This window comes from Callospermophilus lateralis, chromosome 17 (genome assembly GCF_048772815.1).
Source record: "Callospermophilus lateralis isolate mCalLat2 chromosome 17, mCalLat2.hap1, whole genome shotgun sequence".
NCBI classification, from domain to species: Eukaryota; Metazoa; Chordata; class Mammalia; order Rodentia; family Sciuridae; genus Callospermophilus; species Callospermophilus lateralis.
The window spans coordinates 17,647,969-17,672,063 of record NC_135321.1 but is presented as its reverse complement, the minus strand read 5'-3'; the positions used below and the strand labels follow the sequence as shown (position 1 = coordinate 17,672,063).

Below are 24,095 nucleotides of genomic sequence, written 5' to 3'. Positions count from 1 at the left end.
AAAGGTACCAAAAAGCTTTTTAATTTTTCAGTGTCTGTTTATCCTCAAACAATATATAAATAACTTTTAATACCTGAAAATGAACAATAAATGTTGTAGCCTTTTTAAGGAAAAAGAGACTCTGTTAACTTGAAGCATTATATCTTACAATAAAACACTTAAGGTTTCTCACTTTATTATATTTATCCTTAAATCTATTTTCCATTAAGATGTTAAAATGATACCAAATCTACTTGTTTTTATCCTAAATACCATATATATACCACCCCATTAAGTGGTGGTAGAAAGTAAGTCACTGAGTAGCTCCAAAGCCTCTTAGACTGGAAAATGCCATAACAGGTTGATTCTCATTACATGGAGTTGGCATAATGTGAATACGAAGAATTACTTCAGCCTTCCAACAAGAAAAGAAATTATAGAAATGAATAATCCATTTTCAACCCTCAAATTTCTTTTCAAAGTCATTGTGCACTTGTCAAATGGGCAGATCTAGACTTATGTGCTTAGCTGTAGGAGATAACAGGGTCACAGAGAAAAGCCAGGCTCTTTAAGACTCAAGAGTTTTAGGATTCCATTTACTGTGTACTTGCATTTTGCTCCATACTTTCAGTTTCTGTATTTTGTGTCCCCAGTTAAAAAGAGGCAGGCTCTTAATTTTATACTTAATTCTTTTCTTTAAAAATGTATATTTATAGTACTTATAGAGAGATTTTGCCCCTTTGGGACACAGACCAGCTAATGGGAAAATGAAAACTTTCAGGCACTGAGGACCGGGGAAGGAGGCTGCCGATGAGCAAGATGGAGCCACAGTCCCCACTGGGCTGGGTGTCTAGGAATCATCCTCCTTCCTGGCTAAGGTAGAATGTCAGGGCAGCTCTGTTTTCAGGGTTTAAACTTCTGGAGCTAGGTCAAGGAAAAGCTTTTTTCTTCATCTGACATTGTTTCATGGGCCAAGGGGTTGTGCCTCTTCCCACATGACTGTAGGACCACTGGGTGCCTGAGCTTCCTTGGGAGATGGGGCTTCCCCTGGGCCAGGCCTCACAGGATGGTAGGGCAAGGGGATGCAGCGGGCCGGGACAGCCCCAGGGTGTGAAGGGGGATTGGGATGCACCAGGCACATTCTCCTGGATGCAGAAAACCCCTTTGTGCCGCTGGAGTTGACAGTCTAGGAGTTCATGAGGTCCCTGGTTGAGTAGGGCCTGCAGGGTGGGGCAGGCTGATTGGCCAGTCACTTCCACCACAAGCTCTTGCTCTCAATAGTCCAGCTGCCTCTGCCTGGGCATCCCTTGAATTCTTCATCAGTCACACAGGTAAAAGTCACTTAGGAGTGTTAATGTGTAATGTATGTAATGCCAGCTACATGAAAATGAAGTATTTTACTTAGTTTTTTCATTGCTGTTACCAAAAGACCTGACAAGAACAACACAAAAGAGGAAAAGTTTATTTGGGGCTCACAGTCTCAGTCAATAGTAGCCAACTCCATTGCTCTGGGCCCAAGGTAAGGCATGGCAGAGGAAAGCAGCCCAGGACTTGGCCACCAGGAAGCAGACAGAATGCTCTGCTCATCAGGCACAAAATATAAACCCCAAAGGCACACCCCACTGACCTACCTCCTCAAGCCACACCCTACAGTTACCACCCAGTTAATCCATATCAGGGGTTTAATCCACTGACTAGGTTACAATCCTCATAACCTAATCACTTAACCTGTGAACATTCTTGCATTGTCTCACACATGAGCTTCTGAGGGACATCACGTATCCAAAATGGAAATGGAAGGCTAGTAGTTCTTTTTTTTTTTTTTTTTTTTTTTTTACCTTCGCCTGATACTCTGTTAGACAACAGACTCTGGAGCCGGACTGCTGGATTCTAATCAAAACATATTATTATACCTCCCTGTGCCTCAGATTCCTCATCTATAAAATGGGAGAAATAGAGTCTCCTCTATGAGTAGATAAGGATTAGGAAGTTTACGTAAAAGTGCTTAGAATGATGCCTGACACATAGTATGTGCTATAGAAGATGGACTTCTTATTATATTTTTAGATTCCCCATAATGCCTAACCCACTAATGCACATATAAATACCCTCATAAATACCCTTCAGTATTCAGTTTTAAAACTTATCAGAAGGATGACAAAAACTCATTGGTATCGATCCTTGCTAAACCCATGTTTTTGTTTTAAAGCATCAAGTGATATGATGCATTTTTACACTACAGTGAGATAGAAACACCCAGGTGATATGACCTAAGTGTTGATGATTGGTAAATGAAAGAAAGTAAACAGAGGGATAGGAGAGGATTGAGGAGCAATAAGCAAATGGATGTATGTGACTTAATGAAAATAAGCAGTCAGAATGCAAGGTTAGTGTGAATGGCCTTTGGGGAGGGTAGCAGAAAAGGACGTGGAGCAGGGGCTGACAATCTGCATTTGTCCATGTCTACACTCTGCGCCTTTGTCCCCTAGGGCTCAGCTGTCCACATCTCAGTCCCCTAAAATTAACTGGGAGCATTTTGAATGTCAACCATCTGCATGCCAACAACTCTACCAGCTTTTCCTCTTCCCTTCCAAGGGTTTGTAATAAATTATCTTCTAATGATAACCATCAGCCATGATGGCTGTTTTCTGATAAAGTACGCATGGAGCTGGTCTGCCTGCATGGCCCTAGGAGGAAAAACAATACAATGACACCCAGTCTTTCTTCAGTACTGTCTGGTTCGAAATTTCACATTTTTAGATGGAGTTGAATAAGGTGACCTAAGGTACCATCAACTCCAAGATGACATAATTAGAAAGTTTAAGAAAAAGCAACCAGAATTACTTAAAAGTTGGAAGATGAGGCTTGAAAGGCTATGCTCACCAGAATGTCTTTTTAATCCCCCAAATAAAGAAGGAAGTAAAAAGAGGGACATTGCTACAACAGCCCTCCAGTCTGTAAGGGATGAGTGCACTGGAAGCGCTCATCTCTACTGAGGACATAGAATAAGAGAAAGCAGGCCCAAGCTCAGCATTTGGGATTTTGATTTGATATCAAGAAAATCTTCCTTACAGCACACATTGTTAAACACTCAGAGGGTCCTTGGGGGAGGTTTTGGAAACTTCTCTAGAGTTATTGGAAAACAAAATGATTTTCATCTGTTTGACCTGCTTAAAGGCAGCCATAGCCACACACAGCAAGAATGGGTGACCTTTCCAGGCTCTTGGCAGCATCGTGTGGTCCTGAGAGCTTACACACAGGAAGGCTTGCAAAGGCTTAGTGCACGGCGATAATTAAATTTCACTTGAGCCTTTTAATCGGCCATAGATGAGATTATCTATTTTTTAACGGTGTTATTATCTGCGTAAATTATTTGCTAAACCTATAATTTGTTTCCTTGAACAGAGGAACCTTAAATATCCAATAAAATTTTCATAAATTGGTTGCCTGGGAGAAAAGAAAGACATACTTTTTTTCTTGAATATAATTAATTCTTAACTTTTGAACTCTCTTGAAATGGCTCTCTTTTGATGAGCCTTCCCTTGCCTAGCAAACAAAGCTGTCAGGCAGAGCGATGTCTTTGTCTTCTCTCTGCCATGAGTGGTTACCTCCCTGCCAGCCAGCCATGAAATCTGTGGCCTGGATTGGGATGTCAGGAAGGCATGCAAATCAGGATTGGCTGACTTGGGCTGCTGAGAATATGTAGGAGATAGCAAATTACGTGATGAGGGCTGAGTGTGGAGGTACCCGCACCCTAAGCCTCACGTGCTTTTGGTTGTCATTAAGTGGGACCAGTACTAGGAAAATGCTGGTAGTTGTAGGTCCTTGGAATCGTCTTTCCTTTTCAAGGACCCATCCTTGTTCCCTGGTCACTCACTGCCCTAAGTATCTGCCTTCTCCAGTACACAAATGGATGCTTCCTTGGTTCACCCTAAACTCAGGGCATCTGCCATGATTGAACCTCATGAGAGTGTGTTCACCCTGTTTGCTCTCTGCAGAACACATCTAGGGAAAACGCCTCTGCTTAAAGGCATAGTTGTGTTTGTAGAGATTTCAGAGGACATGTGCAGCCAACTGGGGACATGTTTTCAGCTCAGCAGACCTTTCAAGTGCTCCTCAAATTGCACCTGCCTAATTTAATCTAAAGTCAGCCATGCTGCTCCTGGAGAAGGACCATGATCAACACTGCCACTTCCCTCTCACCCCTGAAGACCTTGGTACTGTCAAGACTCACTCCATGTTATTTTACTTACTTATTTATTTTAATTTATTTTAGTATTATATAAAATACGTGAGTCAGTACTTAATAAATCTTTCCCTTTTGGTGATATTTTTGATAGCAAAATTTTACCTACTTTTAGAAATCTTCCCTTCACAATTTATGTTTCAAGTAACAAAATGTTTTGATTGGTTAGGGTTTTTTCCTCCTCCCCTTAAAAATATAATGCGACCTGAAAATATATATTAAATATTCTCTTTAATCCTGTCTGTTCTTTAAAATGGATCTAATAGAGTCCTACATTTGGGTTTCCAGTTTCAAACTTGTAATTTGGAAGATGAATATCAGAAAGGAACTCCAAGAAGAGATAGGCGGTGTGATGAGAAATGTTAAAGAGAATATTCTAGATAGTCATGGCTTCTATTGACACTGACCAAACCATTTTGGAAATTCTGGTCTCTGTTTCCTTCCCTGTACAATAGGGTTAATTTTATTTCTTTGCCGAGCACACTGAAAGTAACCTGTTAAAAACTGGTATGTCAGTGTAAGTATAGCTTATTATTAATCCTGCCTCTCAGACCCTTTCCTTTCATTAGACAAGGGGTTGGGGTGTTTAACAGTTCAACACTCTGTCTCCTACCAGGAATAATTGCTTGATTTCTCTCATTGTTCGTAGCACTTCCTGAATTAGATTAATTTCTTTATGTTCTATCTCTGTCTTTTTATGACAGAAATTCCTTTAACTAAAAATATAGCAAGACATGATACCATTTGCATACAAAAAGTCGATCAAACCTCTTTTTATTTTGAAACGGCCTCTAGCATCTAGCATTTGAGACCTAAACCATTAGGTCTGCCTCATCACAGAAAACTTACAAATTTGCTGTGATCACTGTGCAGCTGTTTGCTTAATGCCTGAGTGAAGGTTAAAGTCAGTTGGGGTGGTGCCTGCACAAATCTTAGAAGTTCAGAGAATCTGAACAAAGACAATGGCAGCATTTCCATTACATTGAGGGCTGAAGCACCTCTTAGACTGAGATGATAATGAACTCACCAGATGTACAAAACCATTAACATAGCAAGCTTCCCCGCTCTGCCCCGAGTGGTACTTGCTTCTTATGAGACAACAGACCTGTCTATCAACTACAGTTAGTGCTCTCTGGGTTCAAAAGACAGCCCTGTGGGGCATCTAGCAGTATCTTTGTGCAAGTGTGTGTATGTGTACATGTGTGTGTGCACACACACGGGTGCACATATGCATCTGATCTAAAGCATAATCCTCCTTTGTTCAAAACAGACTTTTCAGAAATTTACAAAATCAAACTCAGTATATGTTTGGACCTCAGCAACAACAGCTGAAAACAGCGATGATTAGTGAAATTAATAGGAAGTATTTATTACTAGTCATGGAATGAACTTAAATTTAGTTCTGAATTTCCTGGTACAAAAGCAAAACACACGTTAGCTTATGTAATTATCGTTACAGGATAAAAGAAAGCAACAAAATTTACCCGGAAAGAGAAAAACTTTCCAGGTAGAAAATTCCAGGATGAATCCATTTTACTGGATCATCTGTTAGACACTAGATAACAATGGGCAATGTCCTCTACTGATGTAGGAGGATCCTTATAGTATGCTCTAAAGGCCAGCCCTGGGAAAAGGTGAAGAAATTATGTGAAATAGTTAGTGGAGATGATCTGAAGGAGCAGGCATGGTCCCAGCATGCTAGGTTTTCTGCTTTACTACAGGGCTACCTTGGAGAGCCTCACAGGAAGTCATAGTGAGGTGCCCATTTGGTTGTGACATCTTGGCCTGCTGGATTAGAGTCAACTTGCGGTGGCACTGTTAAATGAAGTGCAAATTGGTTGCTGATTAAGGAAGGTTGCTAATCTGAAGGAGGCAGGCCTTGTTTTAAATTTTAGAAATTTTGGAGATCCATTCTCCAGGAACATCAGCCAACTTCCAGAGTTCAACTTTGAGGGCTTTCTAGAATGACTAGTTTATCTTGGTAGAACTTTTCGTCTGTTCACAATTTTAGATGGATACTAGGATTCCAGAACAAGCAAGAAATTATTTTGAATCAGATGGTCATAATGGAAAGCATTACATTCAGTGTCATGAGGGTCCAGGCTAGAGACCTGTGAGCCAAGCAGTGTGGTGCACAGGACTTCTCTGAGGTCTTGCTGGGCTCATGGAATGAAGAACAATTGCTTAGACTGAGTGGCTGCCTCTACTCGGCCCTGGCTGATGCTGCAGCAGGTGAACAGAGGCCTAGTTTTGCCCAATCTTCCAGTTTTCCAGGAGAGGCTAAAAATCTGGCTTTTTACATGAGCTCTGATGAATTAGAAATGTAGTCTTAAATTTTTTAATAAACATTTATGCAGGCCAAACCAAACACATCTGCAACCTAGTTTCATCTTAAGGCCTGGTCAATGATCTTAATCAAAAACTAGATTCAGATTGGCACAGTAGAATTTCAGATGTTTTGCAGAACTGAATATTGATTTTAAGAAACAAAAATGAGTTTATTACACTGGCCCAGTAAACAGGAATGGCCAGTTTTTCCCATGTAATTAGTTGGGGTCCTCCTCCCACCCCACCCAGAATAACTTTCATTCTAGTGAACTTGAAGCTACTCTGGTTTCTTGATTCACCAGGCATACCATTACTTAATTTCAGCATATGTGTGGGTCAGCACCATGGATAGGTACCATACATGTTTAATAAAATGTCATTGTCTGAAATCTGTTTCTAAGCAACCCAGTATGCTGAATAATGCTGATTTGGGGATAAATGGTCTAGGCATTATTTTATTTTATTTTATTTTATTTTATTTGTTTATTTATTGGTAGGGAGATGTCTTTAAAACAGTATACTTAAGTAATTGAGTTTTGTGCTTTTTCCCCCATTGGTCATGTCTAAGCAAGCAGTAGAAACAAAAATGTCAATAGTATTTATTGAATGCTTATTATGTACCATGCATTGTGCAGAGTGTTATTTATATTTTTTTTAATTTTCACAAAGCTCTTTGAGGTGGATATAGTCATTATAATCATCATTCTCCCTACATTGTAGGCATGGTACTCTGAGGCTAAGTACCTTAAGCAACATGGCCCTAAGTTCCACAGTCAATAGTTAGTGTAATGGAGCCCAGATTCAAACCCAGACAGTGTGACTCACATCAATGCCCTCTGCCTGCGCAAGCCCAGGTCTCCAGTATAAGTATGAAATTTTTTTGAGTGTTGAAAAATGTGTTATTTGGGATCCCACAGTGTCTTGGAAGTCAAGTGACAGGAAAGAACAGATTACAAAGGGCAATAAGGAATGTCCGATTGCCTTTCTCCTCACTTTCTCATTTCAGTCTTAAGATATGAATTATGAATAATTCTTACTGAAATTTACAGTATGTATGGACTGACTCACACAGCAAATCTGAAGCTTCCAGTGAGCCTCAGGTTTCACAATTCTTCATCAGAAATTACAGATGAATACAAACCTTCTGATCCTATCTAGTTTAAGAGCACACATTTCCCATTTCCTCTCTAGACAAAGAGAGGGAGAGCAGCTGAGAGCTTATACACCAGATCTGGTACTGGTTAATGTAGTAGAGGTATGGCTTTTAACAGTTGAATGTAGGGAGTTTAATACAATATTGTGCCAATTTTCTTAGTACACAGTGTTTTCTGTAATTATTAATATCAAACTTGACTGTATTTTTTATTAGTAAAGACCTTTTAGCAAAGGCCTACTCTAAAATACAATCTCCTTTTTATTATTCATGGTTAAATCAATGATAGCTATTGGCAAAGGTTCAAAACTATCCCTGTTAACTTGTTTTTAATAGTGTTTGATTTATATGTGTGCCTGAATCTCCAACACATGAGTGTATCTGTGTTTACTAATTGCAGTTATATGCATTTAAACACAGTGTTATTGGTGGAAAATCAAGCATAAAACATGAAAAATGTGTCATTATTAAGGAGTTCAAATTATAGTTTCTCCTTCCAGCACAGGGATATCATGATGCAGTTTTGATTGTTTTTCGTTTCTGGATAATTTTGATGATCAGTTTCTTCCCTTTCTAATTAATTGCAAAAGTCTTCCCCCTAATGGACACAAATTAATTAAAACATTGTTTTACTCATTAGTATATGCTTTTTCTTTGGGCCCACACTGTCCTTCCCAACTGGAAGGTATGTCTACTCCTCAGAACAAGATTGAAGCCCTTGGATACATAATGAGAGAACTTTGGTCACTTTTCCCATTTTTCTAACTCAATTTTACAAACAAAAAACATCATAGTATCTTGATATCACTTGTTCAAAATCGAATGCATTTACATGTGTCCTTGAAATATATCTTGTGTGGGTTCTGTGGAATGTATTTTATTAATGACCTATGAACTTTATTTTAGACAATCCATGGACACAAGGGACCAATCACTGCAGTGGCCTTTGCTCCTGACGGGCGATATCTTGCCACCTACTCAAACACTGACAGCCACATTTCTTTCTGGCAGGTAAGAGTATATGTTATGGGTCTTAAAGTATAAGCTGCATGGTGTGTGTGCCGTGGTGGGAATACCTTCCTATGGAGCCCCCCTCTGAGCCCTACTCCCTGCGCTTCCTCCCCTCCTTCAACAAATGGCAAGTGTTTATTGATTGCTGATTACGTGTCAGACACTTGTGCACAGGGCACTGAGGACACAGTTAGCAATCTGGAAAGGGGGCATCTGCTGTCACAGAGCTTTCAGCACGGGGATACAGGAATAAGCCCAGCATTCACAGTGCAGGGGAGAGAGTCTGAGCATGAGGTATGGGAAGCTTTTCCAGAGGAAACCACACCCAGACTGAGCTGTGCGGGATGCTGAGGAGGGAGGCGGGTGGGAGAGCACAGGCGCAGTCGCTGGGAAGCAAGGGCATGGCATATTGCAGGGCTGGCCCAGCCTGAAAGGAGCTGGGCAGGGAAGCCTTGCTGAGGCTGGGAATTCCCACAGAGTTCTTGGGTCTGTGACTCTGAGTGGGCACAGGACACAAGACAATGAGGTGCTTTCTGAGTATTCACTTTATGCCCCCTTCAAATGATCTCACTTTTGTTTGAATTATGAATTTCCCACATAATGTTATTAATTTCCTAACTCTTCAAAACATTTTAAAAAACTTGAGTACCTCTTTCTGGCAATTCATGAGAATGCCCATATTTAATTCTGACTTCAGTGATTAGTGACTTGTTGATTAGTATTCACTAATTTAAGTGAACACTGATTTTTACACTAGAATGTGTTTTGTCCTCAGTGTTTAACTGTTATCCATCTTTTTTTTTAATGACATTTCTCGTTTAGTCCTGATAGTTTTAAAAAATTACATATCACCAAGCCCCCCAAAAGAGTTAAAATTTTGCCACCTCTATTTTCGTAGGATGCAAGTTATATTTTATAAGATTCTGTGTACTGCTTTGAAAGCTAAAAAATAAAATAAAAGTTTAAACAAGGAAGGCTTCAGCACAACTTGATGCCGGTTTTAAAAAATCAATAGCTAATAAAATGTAAAACGGATACAATAAATTGCTTAATTAACAACATGCTATTAAAGCGTGGCAACTTCCAAGTCTGTCATAGACTTCTACTTTTTATCTAATTTAGTTTTCCAGTTTATTTTCTCATTATCCTTTCTTCTAGAATATATCTCCAGCATCTTAATTAGCTCATATTAAACTCCTTTCATCAGAGATCTCATCCACGTTTCATTCTTCCCAGTGGATAACCTCAGGACTGGCATTTTACTAAAATCTGATTGTGAGTCCTCTAGGTGTCCAGAAACTGGACTTTTGGAACAGTGGTTCTTTTAAGAGTGAGCTCCTGATGGCTTTTATCTACTCATTGACACAATGGTCTCTGTGCCACTACTTCCCTTTATTCCCCGTTCTCTTGGAATCGTGGAAGAGTGCTCCCATTCATTCAGCCTTGACTGGCCGTCCAAGTGCTGGGTGCTGGCTGCCCTCTGGAAACGGAGATCAGCAGGTCACAGCCTCTGCTTCCAGAAGCTTCTCTTCTGTCCATGCTTTCTCCTTTGGAGTAAACAGACTAAGCCTTTTCCTTTGTGTGCAATTTTTTTTCCTGCTAAGGAAATCTGTGATTTAAAGGATTGCCTCCAAAATTAGCCAGATTTGACACTTTTTACAGTATTTTCTTGAAATTTCCATTTTCTTCTTCCTCTTCTCTAGGTCTTTTAGATTTTATTGCATGTGTTTGTTCATCTTTTTCTTGAGAACTCTTTCAGTCACAGTCTCTGTCCAACAGGTTGGTGGAATTGTGGTTAGCCTCCTCTCTTACCCGAGAGGTCAAGGTCATTCACAGGTTGTTATCTTTCTGAGATCCCTCTTCCTCTCGAGTTCCTCTCTGTAGCACCCACTGTTCTCCCAGTACTCTGTCAGGTCTAGCTAAGCCTGTGTGCCTGTGCGTGTGGCTCTGTCCACAGTGGGGGTGCAGCACCGTTGGTTAGTCCACAAGCTCTGCCTGATGTCCTGTGTGTTGAGAGCCGCGGCACCTGTGCACATGGCAGAGTGCCCCAGCAACCAGAGTAACACACACGCCTTTCTTACCTCTAAAATCAATGTGGAATTTAAGATGTGACCCATTCCTTGGATGCTTAAATTATACCCAGCTGAGTCTTGAAAATTAAATGGAAGGTACAGAAACACATGATTTCAGCTTTATCAAGAAAATATAAGGAAACCTTTTCTAGAAGTGCAGTGGTCTTGTGTTTGAATTACGGAGAACCCAGAAGGCAGAAAACAGCATTGGATCTACTGCTGCTCTCCCCAAATGAGCTTGACTGATTTATTTAGATTCATGTTATTTATTTCTAATGATGTACGCGAATACTTTTATATTATTCCAGTAAGTGTACTGTAATACATTTTGAAAACGTAATGAAGTCTTATTAATACAGAGCCTGACTAAGGCTATCAACTATTAAAATCTTTGCTGAGAAGTGAGTGTTAATGAGAAATATTGGTTGGATAATTACTCAACTGAGACTTAGTAAAAGGTTTGTGTACAGCATTACTTATATAAGGGAAGGCAGTAAAACATTTCCTGTTTTGATGAATTGTATCTGTGTTTCTGTATTCTGAAAATAATCTCCATAGAACTGGTTTTGTGCTGCATGTTTTGGAAGGGACGGGAAAGGCCGCGTTGGCATGTTAGTTTACACATTCAGCCATCGAATAATGTAATTCAGCAGTCTTTCAAACCTTTTGATTCTCTCACATCATTTTCCTACAATTTGAATCCTTCACTTCAGTGTATCTCTTGGTACTTGAGCAAGGGGAAATCGGTGATGAAATACATTTGTAATTCTCTTACCTAAATTTACTACCACCATCCAACAAATAAATATCCTCTTTCAGAAATACTATAAAAAATCTGACTGACCTTGGCTTCATTTATTTTTATTTCCTCCATCATACAGTAGGATAATACTATTCAGCATTTTTAAAAGAATGATGTAAATCTACAATCATTAACATGCAAAGATTGCCCTCAACATTTTGTTGATGAAAAAAGCACATTGCAAAACTACCTTTTAATATGAATCTCTTGAAGTCCATTTCTCCCCCAGCGTGTCTATACTTAGAGGTCTGGAAGGTTGTTTACAAAACATCAACACAATTGTCTCTGGGAAGTGAGATTCAGGGCATTTTGCTTTCTTTTTTGTAGTTCTATCATTTGAGGTTTTTATAGTGAGAGTATTTATTATCTTTATAATCGGAAAAATGCAATATTACCAAATCTGGTAATTCCATGCATTTTTTGTTCAGGATTTAAGTTGCCCTTAACTTTAGCCTAGTTTAATCAAGAAAAAAATGATGCTGAATAGCCAAATGGTGAATAATTTCAGAGAGAGTTATTTGGCTAAGCTTATTGGGAAAATTAATACACACCTTTCCTACTTGAAATCTGTTCCTCATTGGAAGAGGTCACAGGGAAAGGATGGTCTGAGGGGCAGTGGAATTTAGTGAGTATGATGTCCTCATCCCTTCAATGGGGTGCAGCTGTGGCAATTCTGGACCTTACAGAACCTCCTTCTGAGGCAGAAAGGCTCTTTGACACTAGTGACAGCATTTATCAAAGTAGGGATGACTCACACCATAAAAGGAACCCAGATTAATAATGGAATTTTCTGGAAATCTTTCCATCTAAAGAGCTCTTGTAAGATATTTTCTTCCTCTCCCCTTTTACCCTCAAGCTTTTTCTTATACATAGCTGGATTTCAAGGAAAGAATTAAAAGTAGGAAAGCATCTGAGCATGTTATATATCTTTGCATTTTGAACCACAAGCAGAAATCAAGCTTCATACATATTTTCATAGAAAATCCATAATAAAAGAAAAATACTTTGTAGTTATTTATCAACTGAGAAATTAGATTTTTTAAAAAAGTACAGTTTGCCTGTTGATGCCAGTTAATTTTAACCAGCAATTTTCTGGATCATTTGGATCTGTTCTATAAGAGGACTAAATTATATACTGCTACTTTTTGTAGATGTGAGACCTATCCAATCAAGCTTACTATTATTATTCATGTTTGAACTACTTGGGAACCTCCAAAAGGCAATAAGGCATTGATTTTTCTCTTTATTGGTGTTTTTGGAAACAGAAGGGAAGGAAACAAGAGGCTTTTGGAAGGATGACAGTGTTATACTTCCTGAATGTGAACTGAACTTCAACAGAAAGAGTTAACGATAACCATACATTTGGTTTTAAAATGTGACCTCGCACACTAGTGATTTTTTTTCACCTCTGTGTTGTGTTCGGCACTATTATTAATGCAGGAAAATCAGTAACATTAGTCATCTTAAAAGGGTTATTACTCAAGATGATTTAAATTGTGAAAATGTCAGTGGAGCCTGCGCGCACTCTGCTAGAGATGCCATGATTTACGCCCTCTGACACCATCCTGCTGCTGAGAGAGGCTGGCAAAAGGAATGGCTTGTATTTTGCTCTGATCCAAATGCAGAGCATGATATCAGCAAAACACATCTTAAATGTCCTAGGACTCGCTAGGGTTTTATGTAGCAACCATTTGTATAAGCTGGACCATAATCTGCATGCTTCCTCCAAATCCCTAGCATCCTATGCATGTAGATGGAGACTTAACCAACAAGAGGAACCAGAAATGAAAATCAGTGCAAAGAAAAAACAATTATTTCCAAGGCATCTTTCCTGACTTTCAGTATGCTTTCCATGTGATTTATGATAGTGCAAATGATGCATTTGCAAACATTTTAAGAAATATTTAAAATCTAAAGAAAGCTTCAGAATCAGTTGCTCCAAAAACAGTTCACTTAGAAAACTGTCATTCAAAAGTGAGAACTTTGACCTGAATACATAGTTGTTCATGATTTATAATTTCCATGTTATTTTTCATTCTGTGAATGGAAGAAGAAAACTATAGTTGAAATCAAATCCAGAAAAACTACTTTTTGCAGAAATCACCAACTGATGAAGAGGAAATGTCCATCAATCATGGAGGGTAAACTCTCTTTAGCAGGGTAGCAAAACAATGAAATGGAATTGATTCTTGTTTCTTCCTTCAATATAAGTAAAGGTTTTTCAGAGCCTGTTTTCAAAAAGCAGGTGAGGAATGAAGGTGTTGGCAAAGGGATAGGGATTAGGGTTCATGCTTGGTTGCAATCATCAGTCACTCATGACTACAGCCTCACTTGGCTTCATTTCTTGAACTAATTATAGACCCTAAAACTTGTCTTTATTGACTCATCCTTCAGGAGATGCAGCTAATGTTATTGTCAAAGAATACAAAGATCTGCAGTTTTAAATACCTACAACTTCCAGATATTGTCTAACTGAAGCATTTTATTAACAGCTGTAACTTAGCTTCCTTCCTAAAGATTGATGGACTCACCTGCTGACAGGTTCCGCCCATAAAGTAAAATTTCTCGAGTCTTACATGTTTACAGTTCCAGCATCAGAACAATTTCAAATCTACCCAAAGAAGTGCTTAAAGGTTAAGAATAAGAATACAAGTTAGATAAATATAGATAGCTATTAGGGAGTAGAAAATGACCAGAAGAATGTGGCCAGAAGAGATGAACCAGTCTCTTTGGAAGGAAAAGGGAAAGGGTCCTTTAATTGACATTTGTGCTCTTCTGTCCCCTGTCCACCAGATGAATACGTCACTCTTGGGAAGCATCGGCATGCTGAATTCAGCCCCTCAGCTGCGCTGCATTAAAACCTACCAGGTGCCCCCAGTGCAGCCAGCATCTCCTGGCTCCCACAATGCCCTCAGACTGGCTCGGCTCATCTGGACTTCCAACCGCAATGTCATCCTCATGGCGCATGATGGGAAGGAGCACCGCTTCATGGTCTAGCGCTATCTGCTGCCCTAACTGCGTTTTGTTTCTCTCAGTTCTCTAGGCCGACGTTGCTCTGTCCCTACAGCGGATCATTCCTTGGTGCCGGCCCACCCCAGTGTCATCCAGGGGCGCGGCTGGGTCTGTGTCACTCGTGCATGCTTCTTGGGGGCAGACTCCCGCACGGGCCTTCTATTGATTCAGAGGCATGCACACACCACTCGACAGGATGTGGCCATTCTGTCACTAGGTGGTTTTTCCCTGCCAGAGATGGGAGGGGTAAGCCAGCGGTTCCTGGGAACACTCTTGTTGCTCTGTGCAACAGAAGCCCAAAAATCAATAACCACTGTGATTGCACTCTCAGCCTGATCAGCCTTCCCAGCCATTGAAGCCAGCCCTGAGTGCTGCTTGAATCTGGTCATTCTGACGCTGGCATTGAGGTGATGTGGCAGTCCTCATTATTGAAATTACTCCCCTTTGGATTTCCTAAAACATACTGTTGTTTACCAAAAAGATTCTGTGTTTACATGTTTTCCTTCCCATTGGTAATTGCTAGGAAATTACTCAATTCAATTTCCTAGGATTTAGCCGCCACCTTCTTCAGTGACACTTAGCTGATTTGAGATTAATGAGAAAATATTTAAATATATTTTCCTTGTATAAAAATGCATTTTCCAGATACCTAGCTTTCTGTAGTGCTCATTTCCTGCTGAAATAATGGTATATGTAGTAGTTTAAAATAAAAATCATTCACTATTTATTATCTAGCTAATATAATTATCCAGTCACTGTAACTAATCTTTTGAGGGGACTCTTGTGATAATGAAGCAAGTTTGGAAGCATAGAATATACCTAAAATGAAGACTCTCCTTTATCTTGCTCTAGACCTTTTTGTTCAGGAAAGAGATTGCTTCTTCCTTCCGGAAACTTCTCAACCTGCAGATCCCATGTGTATGACATGTCAATTATAATGCTAGAATTACATATCAGCATTTCAACTACTGATCAGTTAAAGGAAAACTAAGGAAGGATTTCTTTTAGACAAGTACACTTGAAAATTAATATCGATGGCACAAACGTTTAGGAGTGGGGGTTCTCGGTTTGTTCGAAAAGGCACTGCAGCACCTGTGTTCTTCAGGCTTTGAAGGAAGCTTCAGCTAGCTCACTTTCTCCTGATGTCGAGTTATGCTGGTCTGTCTTACAGTAATGGTAAAGTCCATCAGTTAATATTTTATATGAATTGCTTCTAACAGATTTTATCTATATATTGTTCAGGGGAGTGGTTGGTTGGCTGGTTGGCTGGCTGGCTGGCTGGTTGTTGATTGGTTCCTTAGTTAGGCAAAATGGTTTATTAAATGCAAAAATACGAAATAATTTATTAAATTCAGAGAAAATATGCAAAGTTTGCAGAGGAACCAGAACATGATGGAAGCAATTAATCTAAAAAGCTTAGATTGTTCCATAATTCACAGAAACATAGGATCAAGGTCCAGAAACAAATACATCTGTTATTTTACTGAAACAGATTTTTAAAGAACATATTAAAAAATTAAGCCCAGTAGAACGTACCTTTCATATTGATATAAAATGTTATTCCCATTGATGGCCAATATGTACTATTTCTTGGTTTCAGATGTTGGGTGTTCTTTCAAAAGTGAATTTATGCTACATGCATGTACATCGTATTTATAATGATTATATATGTAGTTTCCAAGAAAGAAACCACGAACTACACAGTGTAGACTTTGTGTGGTGAACGTGCTGTTGTGTTTGTGGTAGAGAAATGTGGGGTAAACTAACAGGCACACTGTGTTTTTCCAGTGGGCTTCTGAGTCTGCTCTTTACTCAGCACATGTTTACTTTCTGAACTTAAATGGAAATTAATTTATTCTAGACTACAAAACTATTTGGAATAAGGAGGTAAACATAAACCTCAGATTTTTTTTTTTTTTAACAAAACATTCTGTGCATCAGGAAAAAAAAAAAAAAGGTGTGGGACTCGTAGGCAAGCCACCACACTGCACACGTGGTACCCACCATGGAGACTGAGGACAAAGCTGTGAGATCTGGGGGAGCAAAAATCCTGGTCAAGAAGAGAGCCAGCCTCTCCACATCCCATGTGCCCAGACACCGGCTATGATCAGGCAGTAGAATATGAGGACTGTGGAGCTCCGTGGGGGGTTATGTTGATGATTAGATGACATCTCTAACTGCTGAACTAATATTTACATTCTTGTTAACATAATGCTCTCCTTTGCTATTTGACACCCACAGTCCCAAACTTCATCCCAGCTTATGTTTCTCAGCTCTGAGGTAAACTTTGTATTGTCATCCCAGTGTACACTGTTAGTGTTTTATTGATTTTGTTAGCACTGCTTTTGGACCTGTCCTTGTAAATGTAGACACATATGTGGTTCCACTGGTAATTTACAAGCAAAAGATGACATGACGTGACATCTGTATGAAAATGTCGTAATGATTGAACTTACTATGTACAGCAAGTGAATTAAAATGTCTGCCTCCCAGGACATTTCTGGATAATTCCACTTAATAGATTCTGTATGTGCTGAATGTCCCTGTGTACATAATGTGTGTTAAATAAAACTGAATTATACTGAAGATTGGTTTTCTGATATTGTTGCTTTTTCCAGTGCTTACCCTTCTTAAACATTCTCAGTTGAAATTCATGTGCTCTCCTCATTCTTTCTTTTCTGATGACTTATTTCACTGAGAGCTGGCTTCCGGAAAGACAGACTTATTTCAACAGAGCAGTGGAGAAGGAAACCTCACCCACACTGCCCCAGAGGAAACAGCCAGAGGGAGGAAACTCAACAGTGCCCCCTGTGGCATGGGCAAGGGAATTGCATGCATGATGCTTCATCTCCACCCTAAGTTGCTCCCAGATTGTTAATTGTACCAAATTGTATCTTGTCAGACATGACAACATTGGTTGGCTGTCTCATGGGAGCTGGGCTGACATCGTTAAGTTTATTTCATTTAGTACTCAGTTTGAAAATGAGTTTGAATCCCTGAGGTAAAAAGTGTATAATTGGTTCTCAGAAAAAACAAAAATCACAAAATAGGCCCTCAATGCTCCCAGAGTATAACGTGTAAGTAGCAAATGGACTTTTATTTTAATACTTTCAGATGAGAATACAGAACAGTTGGAATTCGGTCAATCATCATATAATAGTATATTCTTCAATAGGAATTAGGTAAACATTAAAGATTTGACTGACTGTGGACCTGTCAAATGCCCAGGAATGGCCCTAGAATTGTTTTAACACATCCTGATGACTTAAATTTATCTTTATAGGAAAATAAGAGCAGTAGCAGTTCTGTATGATTGGTGATCACATAAACTGATCAAATGTGGAAAGGCCATGACATTAATAGGAAGGTAAAGCCAAGCAGTGCTGAGTGAACTTTCACCTTTCACCCCTTCGCCTGACTGACAGAGCTGAGTGTTGAAGAAAATCAATACCTTGGAGCCAGGAGGGAAATATTTCCACCCTCTAACTAGAGAATGTATTTTGACAAGGCCAAGATAATCCAAGCCGCACAGGAGAAAGAGAAAAGAAGACTCATTTTTAAAGCTTGACACTTCAAGGTGTTTTTGTGCAATGGCTTAGAGATCATCAATACATACAAATACCAAAGGTCAAAAAGAAAAGCCAGAAGAATTTCAAAAATTAGATGTTCCAGTTTCTTTTTACTGTTTACAAACTAAAAAAAAGACTACAAAAGGGTTTGTGCTTGTAATTGTCATTTAGGTGAACTGAGCTCATAACTGGGTTTCAAGGTTATCATCCCTCTTTAACGATACCTTAAATTTCATATTTATGTGAATATCACATGCCAACAATGTATTCAGACTTGCTAGTGTCCATTTTGGGGGGACATGAGTTGGTTTTTGAGTGATGAGGTCATTTTGCCTCCCATCTTGAAATATGGTTGTATAGTTCATTTTGATGCTGCTGCGTTGGCATCATAAACCTTAGGCCCTCTTCACAGTTGGTTCAATTGTTGGCATGAGAAAAGAGTTCATGTGCCTCTAGAGTTTAAACCGTTTCTCATTTCCCAAGTCCCTTTAAACACATTACTTATAAAGGTACACTAATTGGGACCCTTCTAAGTGAGAAGCTTGAACACCTCCAAGAAAAAGGTAAGTGGTTCCCACTCCATTGTTGCCAGTAAGACTGGTTCATTCCTCCTGTGGACAAATACCTCCAGCCAGCAGATATAGATTCTTTTCTTTCCTACCGATAAAAGAACAAAGAAGTTAAAATTGTGTCCATACCTTAGAGAAGCTTAGAAGGACAGAGGAAATTCTCAAGTGTAATAAAGTGGTCCTCATAGGTGTGCTGTATCAGTCCCAGTGAAAATGCATATTGAAATTATAGAGAAAACAAAGCCTCAGATTATATGCCCTCTTTCTCATTAATAAATTCCACTCTGTTCTGAGAAGATTGCTTAGGCTGGAGGTTTTGCTCTACTTTGCTTCAAAAGGAAAATGCATCCAGCCAACACTCCTCAATATTCTGAGATTTCTCAGAGAAGGCCAAGAATATGTCATGCAAAATTTGTAGTAGGTATCAAATAAAATATATGCTGTATTTGCAAATTCCATGAGCTTGCATGTGTAAAATACTTGAAAGTTCACCACCTGGTAAGCACTCAATAAAATGTTTTTGAATAGACATTTAGAATTCCATGTAGAGCATGTATAAACAAGGTTACCCATGTCCTTTGGAAAACATGGTTAACTTTTTTTGTTGTGTGCTGTTTTCATCTCTATCTGTATTCTAGCATAGGTCTGGACAACTTATCCGAAGCAGAGCTTCTGTTCTGCTCGGATTCATCAGACTCTGCTGGATTGCTCTGTGCATCCATCTTGTTTTACCCCCAAATCTGTAGACACAAAGAAATGTGCAGACATATGCCAATGGATTGGACAGCTTGATTATAGCTAAAGTTATGACCGATTCCTCAAAAAGAAAGTAGATCAACATATAACACTAAGGATTCACAATAGAATAAGTAATGATTTTGAGTTACTTAATGAGTATCTTCCAAAAAGCCATCAAGATTGAACAAGATTCTGGACAAAGTTTTATAGAGTGGGTTTCACAGAATCATCAAAGCAAGGGAAAACAAATATGTAGGTTCTGTTACCAATTGCTTGTTTTGATTAGGATCAAAATGATTTAGCACTTAAGTTTACCCAAATAAGAATGTATTCTTTAAAACTTGACACACTTTAAGTTTTAGTGAAAATGTGTGAATAATTTACAGATCTGGCAATGAAATGTTATTTTTATTCAATCAGCAAGTATTGATTGAATCTTAGCATGTGACAGGCAAATGTTCTGTATTTTCCTCTGGTGGATGAGCTCACAATCTAACACTATGGAATAAGTGCTAAAAACAGATGGGTGAAGAGCTAAAAGGGGGACAAGAGAGTGATCAATTCTGATGGGACAGTGGCAAATTAGGCAACCCAGAGATAAATCATTTGGGCTGGGCCTTGAAGAATAAATAGAAATAGGAAGATGGGAATGTTTTAAGGCAGGAATTTATGGAAGCCCAAATCTTTATGTGGTCTGAATGGATCTAAACTCCACCAGACCTACAACTTGAAGGACATTGGTAGGTACTGCCTATGGTCCAGACAGCTCTTCCCTTGCAGCTTGAACTGCAACTATGGAAAACCAGAATCCCTTATCAAAGAACACTTGAAATTTACATGGCAAAGACCTTAATTAAAAATTTATCTGACTTCAAGTTTCGCATTTTATTTTTTTAACAGCTCTTTATTCCAATCCCAGTGTGTAGCAGACACAGAATGCTGGCCCTGCACTGCCCAGATCCTCCCACCCCAGGATGGAGGCAGTTATTTTCCTAGCTTCTGGGAGCATTGACATCTAGCAGTTCCCTGCTGAGTCCTTCTCTTGATATTTCTTCCCAGCCAAATAAATTGTCTTACCCAACATCACATTCTCTTTCCTGGGGGGCAACCCTGTCCCAAGATGTTGCATTTCTAAGTAACTGTGAAGGGCCCTCTCAGCTCTGGAACTTTCCTGAAGGTTGGCTGAAGCCTTCACTGAAAGATTCATGGCTCAGCCTCACCCTCTGTCTAGTCCTGTTTCCCTCCCTTATAGCTGTTCATCCTGAGAACACTGCTCCATGAACTTCCTATAGATAGAGCTTTCTCACAGTCTGTATCCCAGAGAACCCAACCCATGACAGTTGGTACCAGGTGTGGTTCAAGAAAACAGCTTCTAAAACAGGACTTGGGAGTTGGGTCACTCCCTGACTAAGACAGCAAGGAGGAGCCCATCACTAGTGGGAGGTGATCATGGATAGTCTGGCATGCTGGAGCTATGCAATTGTTAAAACTTTCATTGATGATGACCTGAGATGGCATATGGATGGAAGGAGGTGTGCTGGAGGGTGCAATACAGCAGGCATCTGAGAAGCATGGGGAAATAGAAATTATAAGGACAATGGGCTTGGATGACTGTTCTGAGTGCACTGGAAAAAGACAATAGAACGTGGAGGATGATTAATCACCAATCAAAGGCTGCATGTGAAAGCCAGAGAGGCTCTTTGACAATGTTTAAGGAGAACTTCATCTCTAGCCAAAGACAATCTAAGGATGGGGCCCAGGACTTGCATTGAAAAGCAGAGCTCCAGAGAAGATGGAACTCAGCCTCCACAGGTCTGCTGCCCCACAGTGGGACCTGGCTGCTGAAATGCCAGGTCTGCTAAGACAGCAAAAGAACCATATCTCCAAGGAGTTCACTACTATTTCTAAGCTTCCCCCAGAATCTTGGAGTAGCTGATCCTATAATTTATTGGAAGCAAGTGAGTCTCAGTGGGGCCAAGTGTAACAGTAGTGGATGGGGCGGTGTGTGCGTGTGTGCCCCCAGAGATTGGGCTATTGACAGCTGGCCTCTTTCAGCTGAGTCCTTCTCTGGGAACTGCTTGGGCTGAAGAGAACCACACTCTCCTCAAGGTCACACCCTTCTTCCTACTGGCAGCTGCATCCAGTAATTGATCATGGAAGTACAAAGATTCCACCCTCCTTGCCTCAGTGTGGGACATCTCTGAAGGGCCACCCAACATTCTAGCTCCCAGTGGGTTTGGAGAGAGTTGGGCATCACAGTCTAACTCCTCTCTCTCTCTCTCCCTGTTTTTGCTTCTTTCACATGATCTTGACCTCAGGAGCACTTCCCAATACATTTCCTTCCAGAAAATTTGTCCCAGAATCTCCTTTCCAGAAAATGTACCTACAAGGTTTAAATCTGGCTCTGTCACTTACTAGCCAATTAGCTGTCCCCATGCCCCAGTTACTTACATCTCCTCATGCCCATTTCTTCATCTGCAAAATGGGAATATTATAATCATACCTACTTCTGGTCCTCTGATAAGGATGAAAAGAAGAAAGAGTTAATACATGGAGAGCTATCAGAATATGTTGCATATGATAAATATCCAGTACCTGCTAACTGTACTAACTACTCTTGTCCTGTTAAGGGATAATTGTGAGATTTTTCAGGTTTTCATTTCTTGCTTCTGGGTTATGGAAAGATATATTTTTCCATTAATTATTTTCCTATCTTTCTTTCTTCAATCAGATAAAAGTGTTCCCTTTTTAAAAAAAAGAGCAGGAAAGTCACAAAGAAATTGACGTTTCTGAATACTTTGCACCAGACACTGTGCTAGGTCATTGCTTGCTTAATTCTTACTCCTAAAAGCCATGAATCATCTCCATGAAGAAAACTGCAGATCATGTAGATAAATGGCCAGGATCACATAGCTAATAAAAGGCAAGCCTGCTGTTGAATCCCAGACTCTGCTAGCAAGGTCTGTCTTGCTTGGTTCTTCCACTGTCCCTTGTGATAGGAGATGAGGATTGAGCAGTTGGGGACTGGACAGCCACCCCCTTCAGGAGCAGAGGAAATGTGGTAGAATAGAAAATCGTTTGGCTTCATTGAAGCCATTGTTTCCCTTTGTATTTTTAGCCATTATGTCAAATTTTTTAAGAACTGAAATTATGTTGATTGTCAGTTGTAAACAATTGGGCTAGTTTATCATGAAATAGTTGAGTTAAAACGTGAGCTTCAAAATGTACTACATTCGGTGGAGTGATTTTATTATAACTGAGGAACAAATTTTATCCCTCTTAAGAAATGGATGTCTTTTGGAAAGGAGAATTGGACTTGCAGCCATCAGCCCCATTTTCATTGATTACTCGGTAGCATGTGGTGCTGCGGCCCGTTCCTCCCCTGCCGGGCTGCTCTCTCCCTCTGCCTCCGTGGGTGGCCATGTCTCTCTGACCTCTTTTCTGGGTTGCTTTTGCTGGCACCTCCTCTTCATTTGGATGCTCTTCTCTGTAGAAGCATTTGTTTTAAATAAGTTGAAAATCAGTGACACAAACTTCAGAGATTAAAAATAGGATCAGAAAGCAAGCTCCTAGAGTTCACCTCCCAGGTGACTTGAACTCCCATCTAGACAGGAGATGACAAAACTTATTTACTCCACTTGGTCAGCACTCCCCAAAGAACTCTTCCTGCCAGGACAGGGGCCACCCCAGCATTCACTGTCACATAGGGGTTTACATGGCCTTAGCTCCTCTATCCCTGATCATCCATTCCAGCGAATATTGGAATGAATCAGAACTTTCTTTCTTTTTTTGGTCCCAGGAACTGAACCCAGGGGCATTTTACTATTGAGCCACATCTCCAGCCCTTTTTATTAATTAATCAATTTATTTATTTATTTTTGAGACAGGTTCTCACTTGCATCAGAACTTTCTAGAGCAAACCAGAGCTCACACCATCACACTCATGTTCCTTAGTGTCAGCTTTGGCCCTGTAGCACATTCCCTGATTCCATGATACACAGATCTCAGGTCTCCTTTCTAACAAGAAAAGGGGTCCCTCTTTGAGGGTCCAGATATGCTTTGAGACACATGAAGCATTTGAAATATGTGGTTTCATTTAAACCTCTGGGTGATTCTATGAGTTAGGCTACTTTCTACAGGTTAGAAGACTGATACAGGTTCAGTAACTGGCCTAAGGTCATGCCAGCTGGTTTAGTGGTAGAGCTAGGATTAAAATCCAAAGTGCTCTTTCCTCTCCATCAATGGACAATGTCTTCAAGGCCAGTTTTATAGTAGCTGGAGAGACATGCTTTATTCTCATATTGACCTCAATAAAAAACCAAGGACCTCAAAATTCAATCTTCATTTATTTATTCCACAATGACTTATTGAGTGCCTATTATTTCCCAGGCATTTCCAGAGAGGGCTAAATTAATAGAGCCCAGGCACTCACATCATTTATGCATCTCAAATTCTCTCTAGCGCATGTGGTGCATTTTGTGAAGTCCACTATACATACTGCACACACGAAGCCCTGCTTCTGAAGGTTGAACTTAGGGAGATTCTCACGACCATGCTTAGCCACAAGACCCCTCAAGTGAGCATGGGCATTGGGCTCCATGGCCTCCCCGGTGGCC

The 24,095-nt window shown here is 39.9% G+C and overlaps 1 protein-coding gene across 2 annotated transcripts in view; it reads left to right on the top strand.

Annotated features, from left to right (window-relative positions):
- Wdr7 (WD repeat domain 7) overlaps positions 1-17,189 on the top strand; it is a 323,602-nt gene extending 306,413 nt beyond the window's left edge. For both annotated transcript variants that reach the window (XM_076836770.2, XM_076836771.2), the window contains 2 exons: positions 8,613-8,717; positions 14,385-17,189. In XM_076836770.2, the coding sequence (XP_076692885.1) occupies positions 8,613-8,717; positions 14,385-14,588 (309 nt within the window). In that variant the 3' untranslated portion in view covers positions 14,589-17,189. The remainder of the gene's footprint in view (positions 1-8,612; positions 8,718-14,384) is intronic.
- The last annotated feature ends 6,906 nt before the right edge of the window (positions 17,190-24,095 follow it).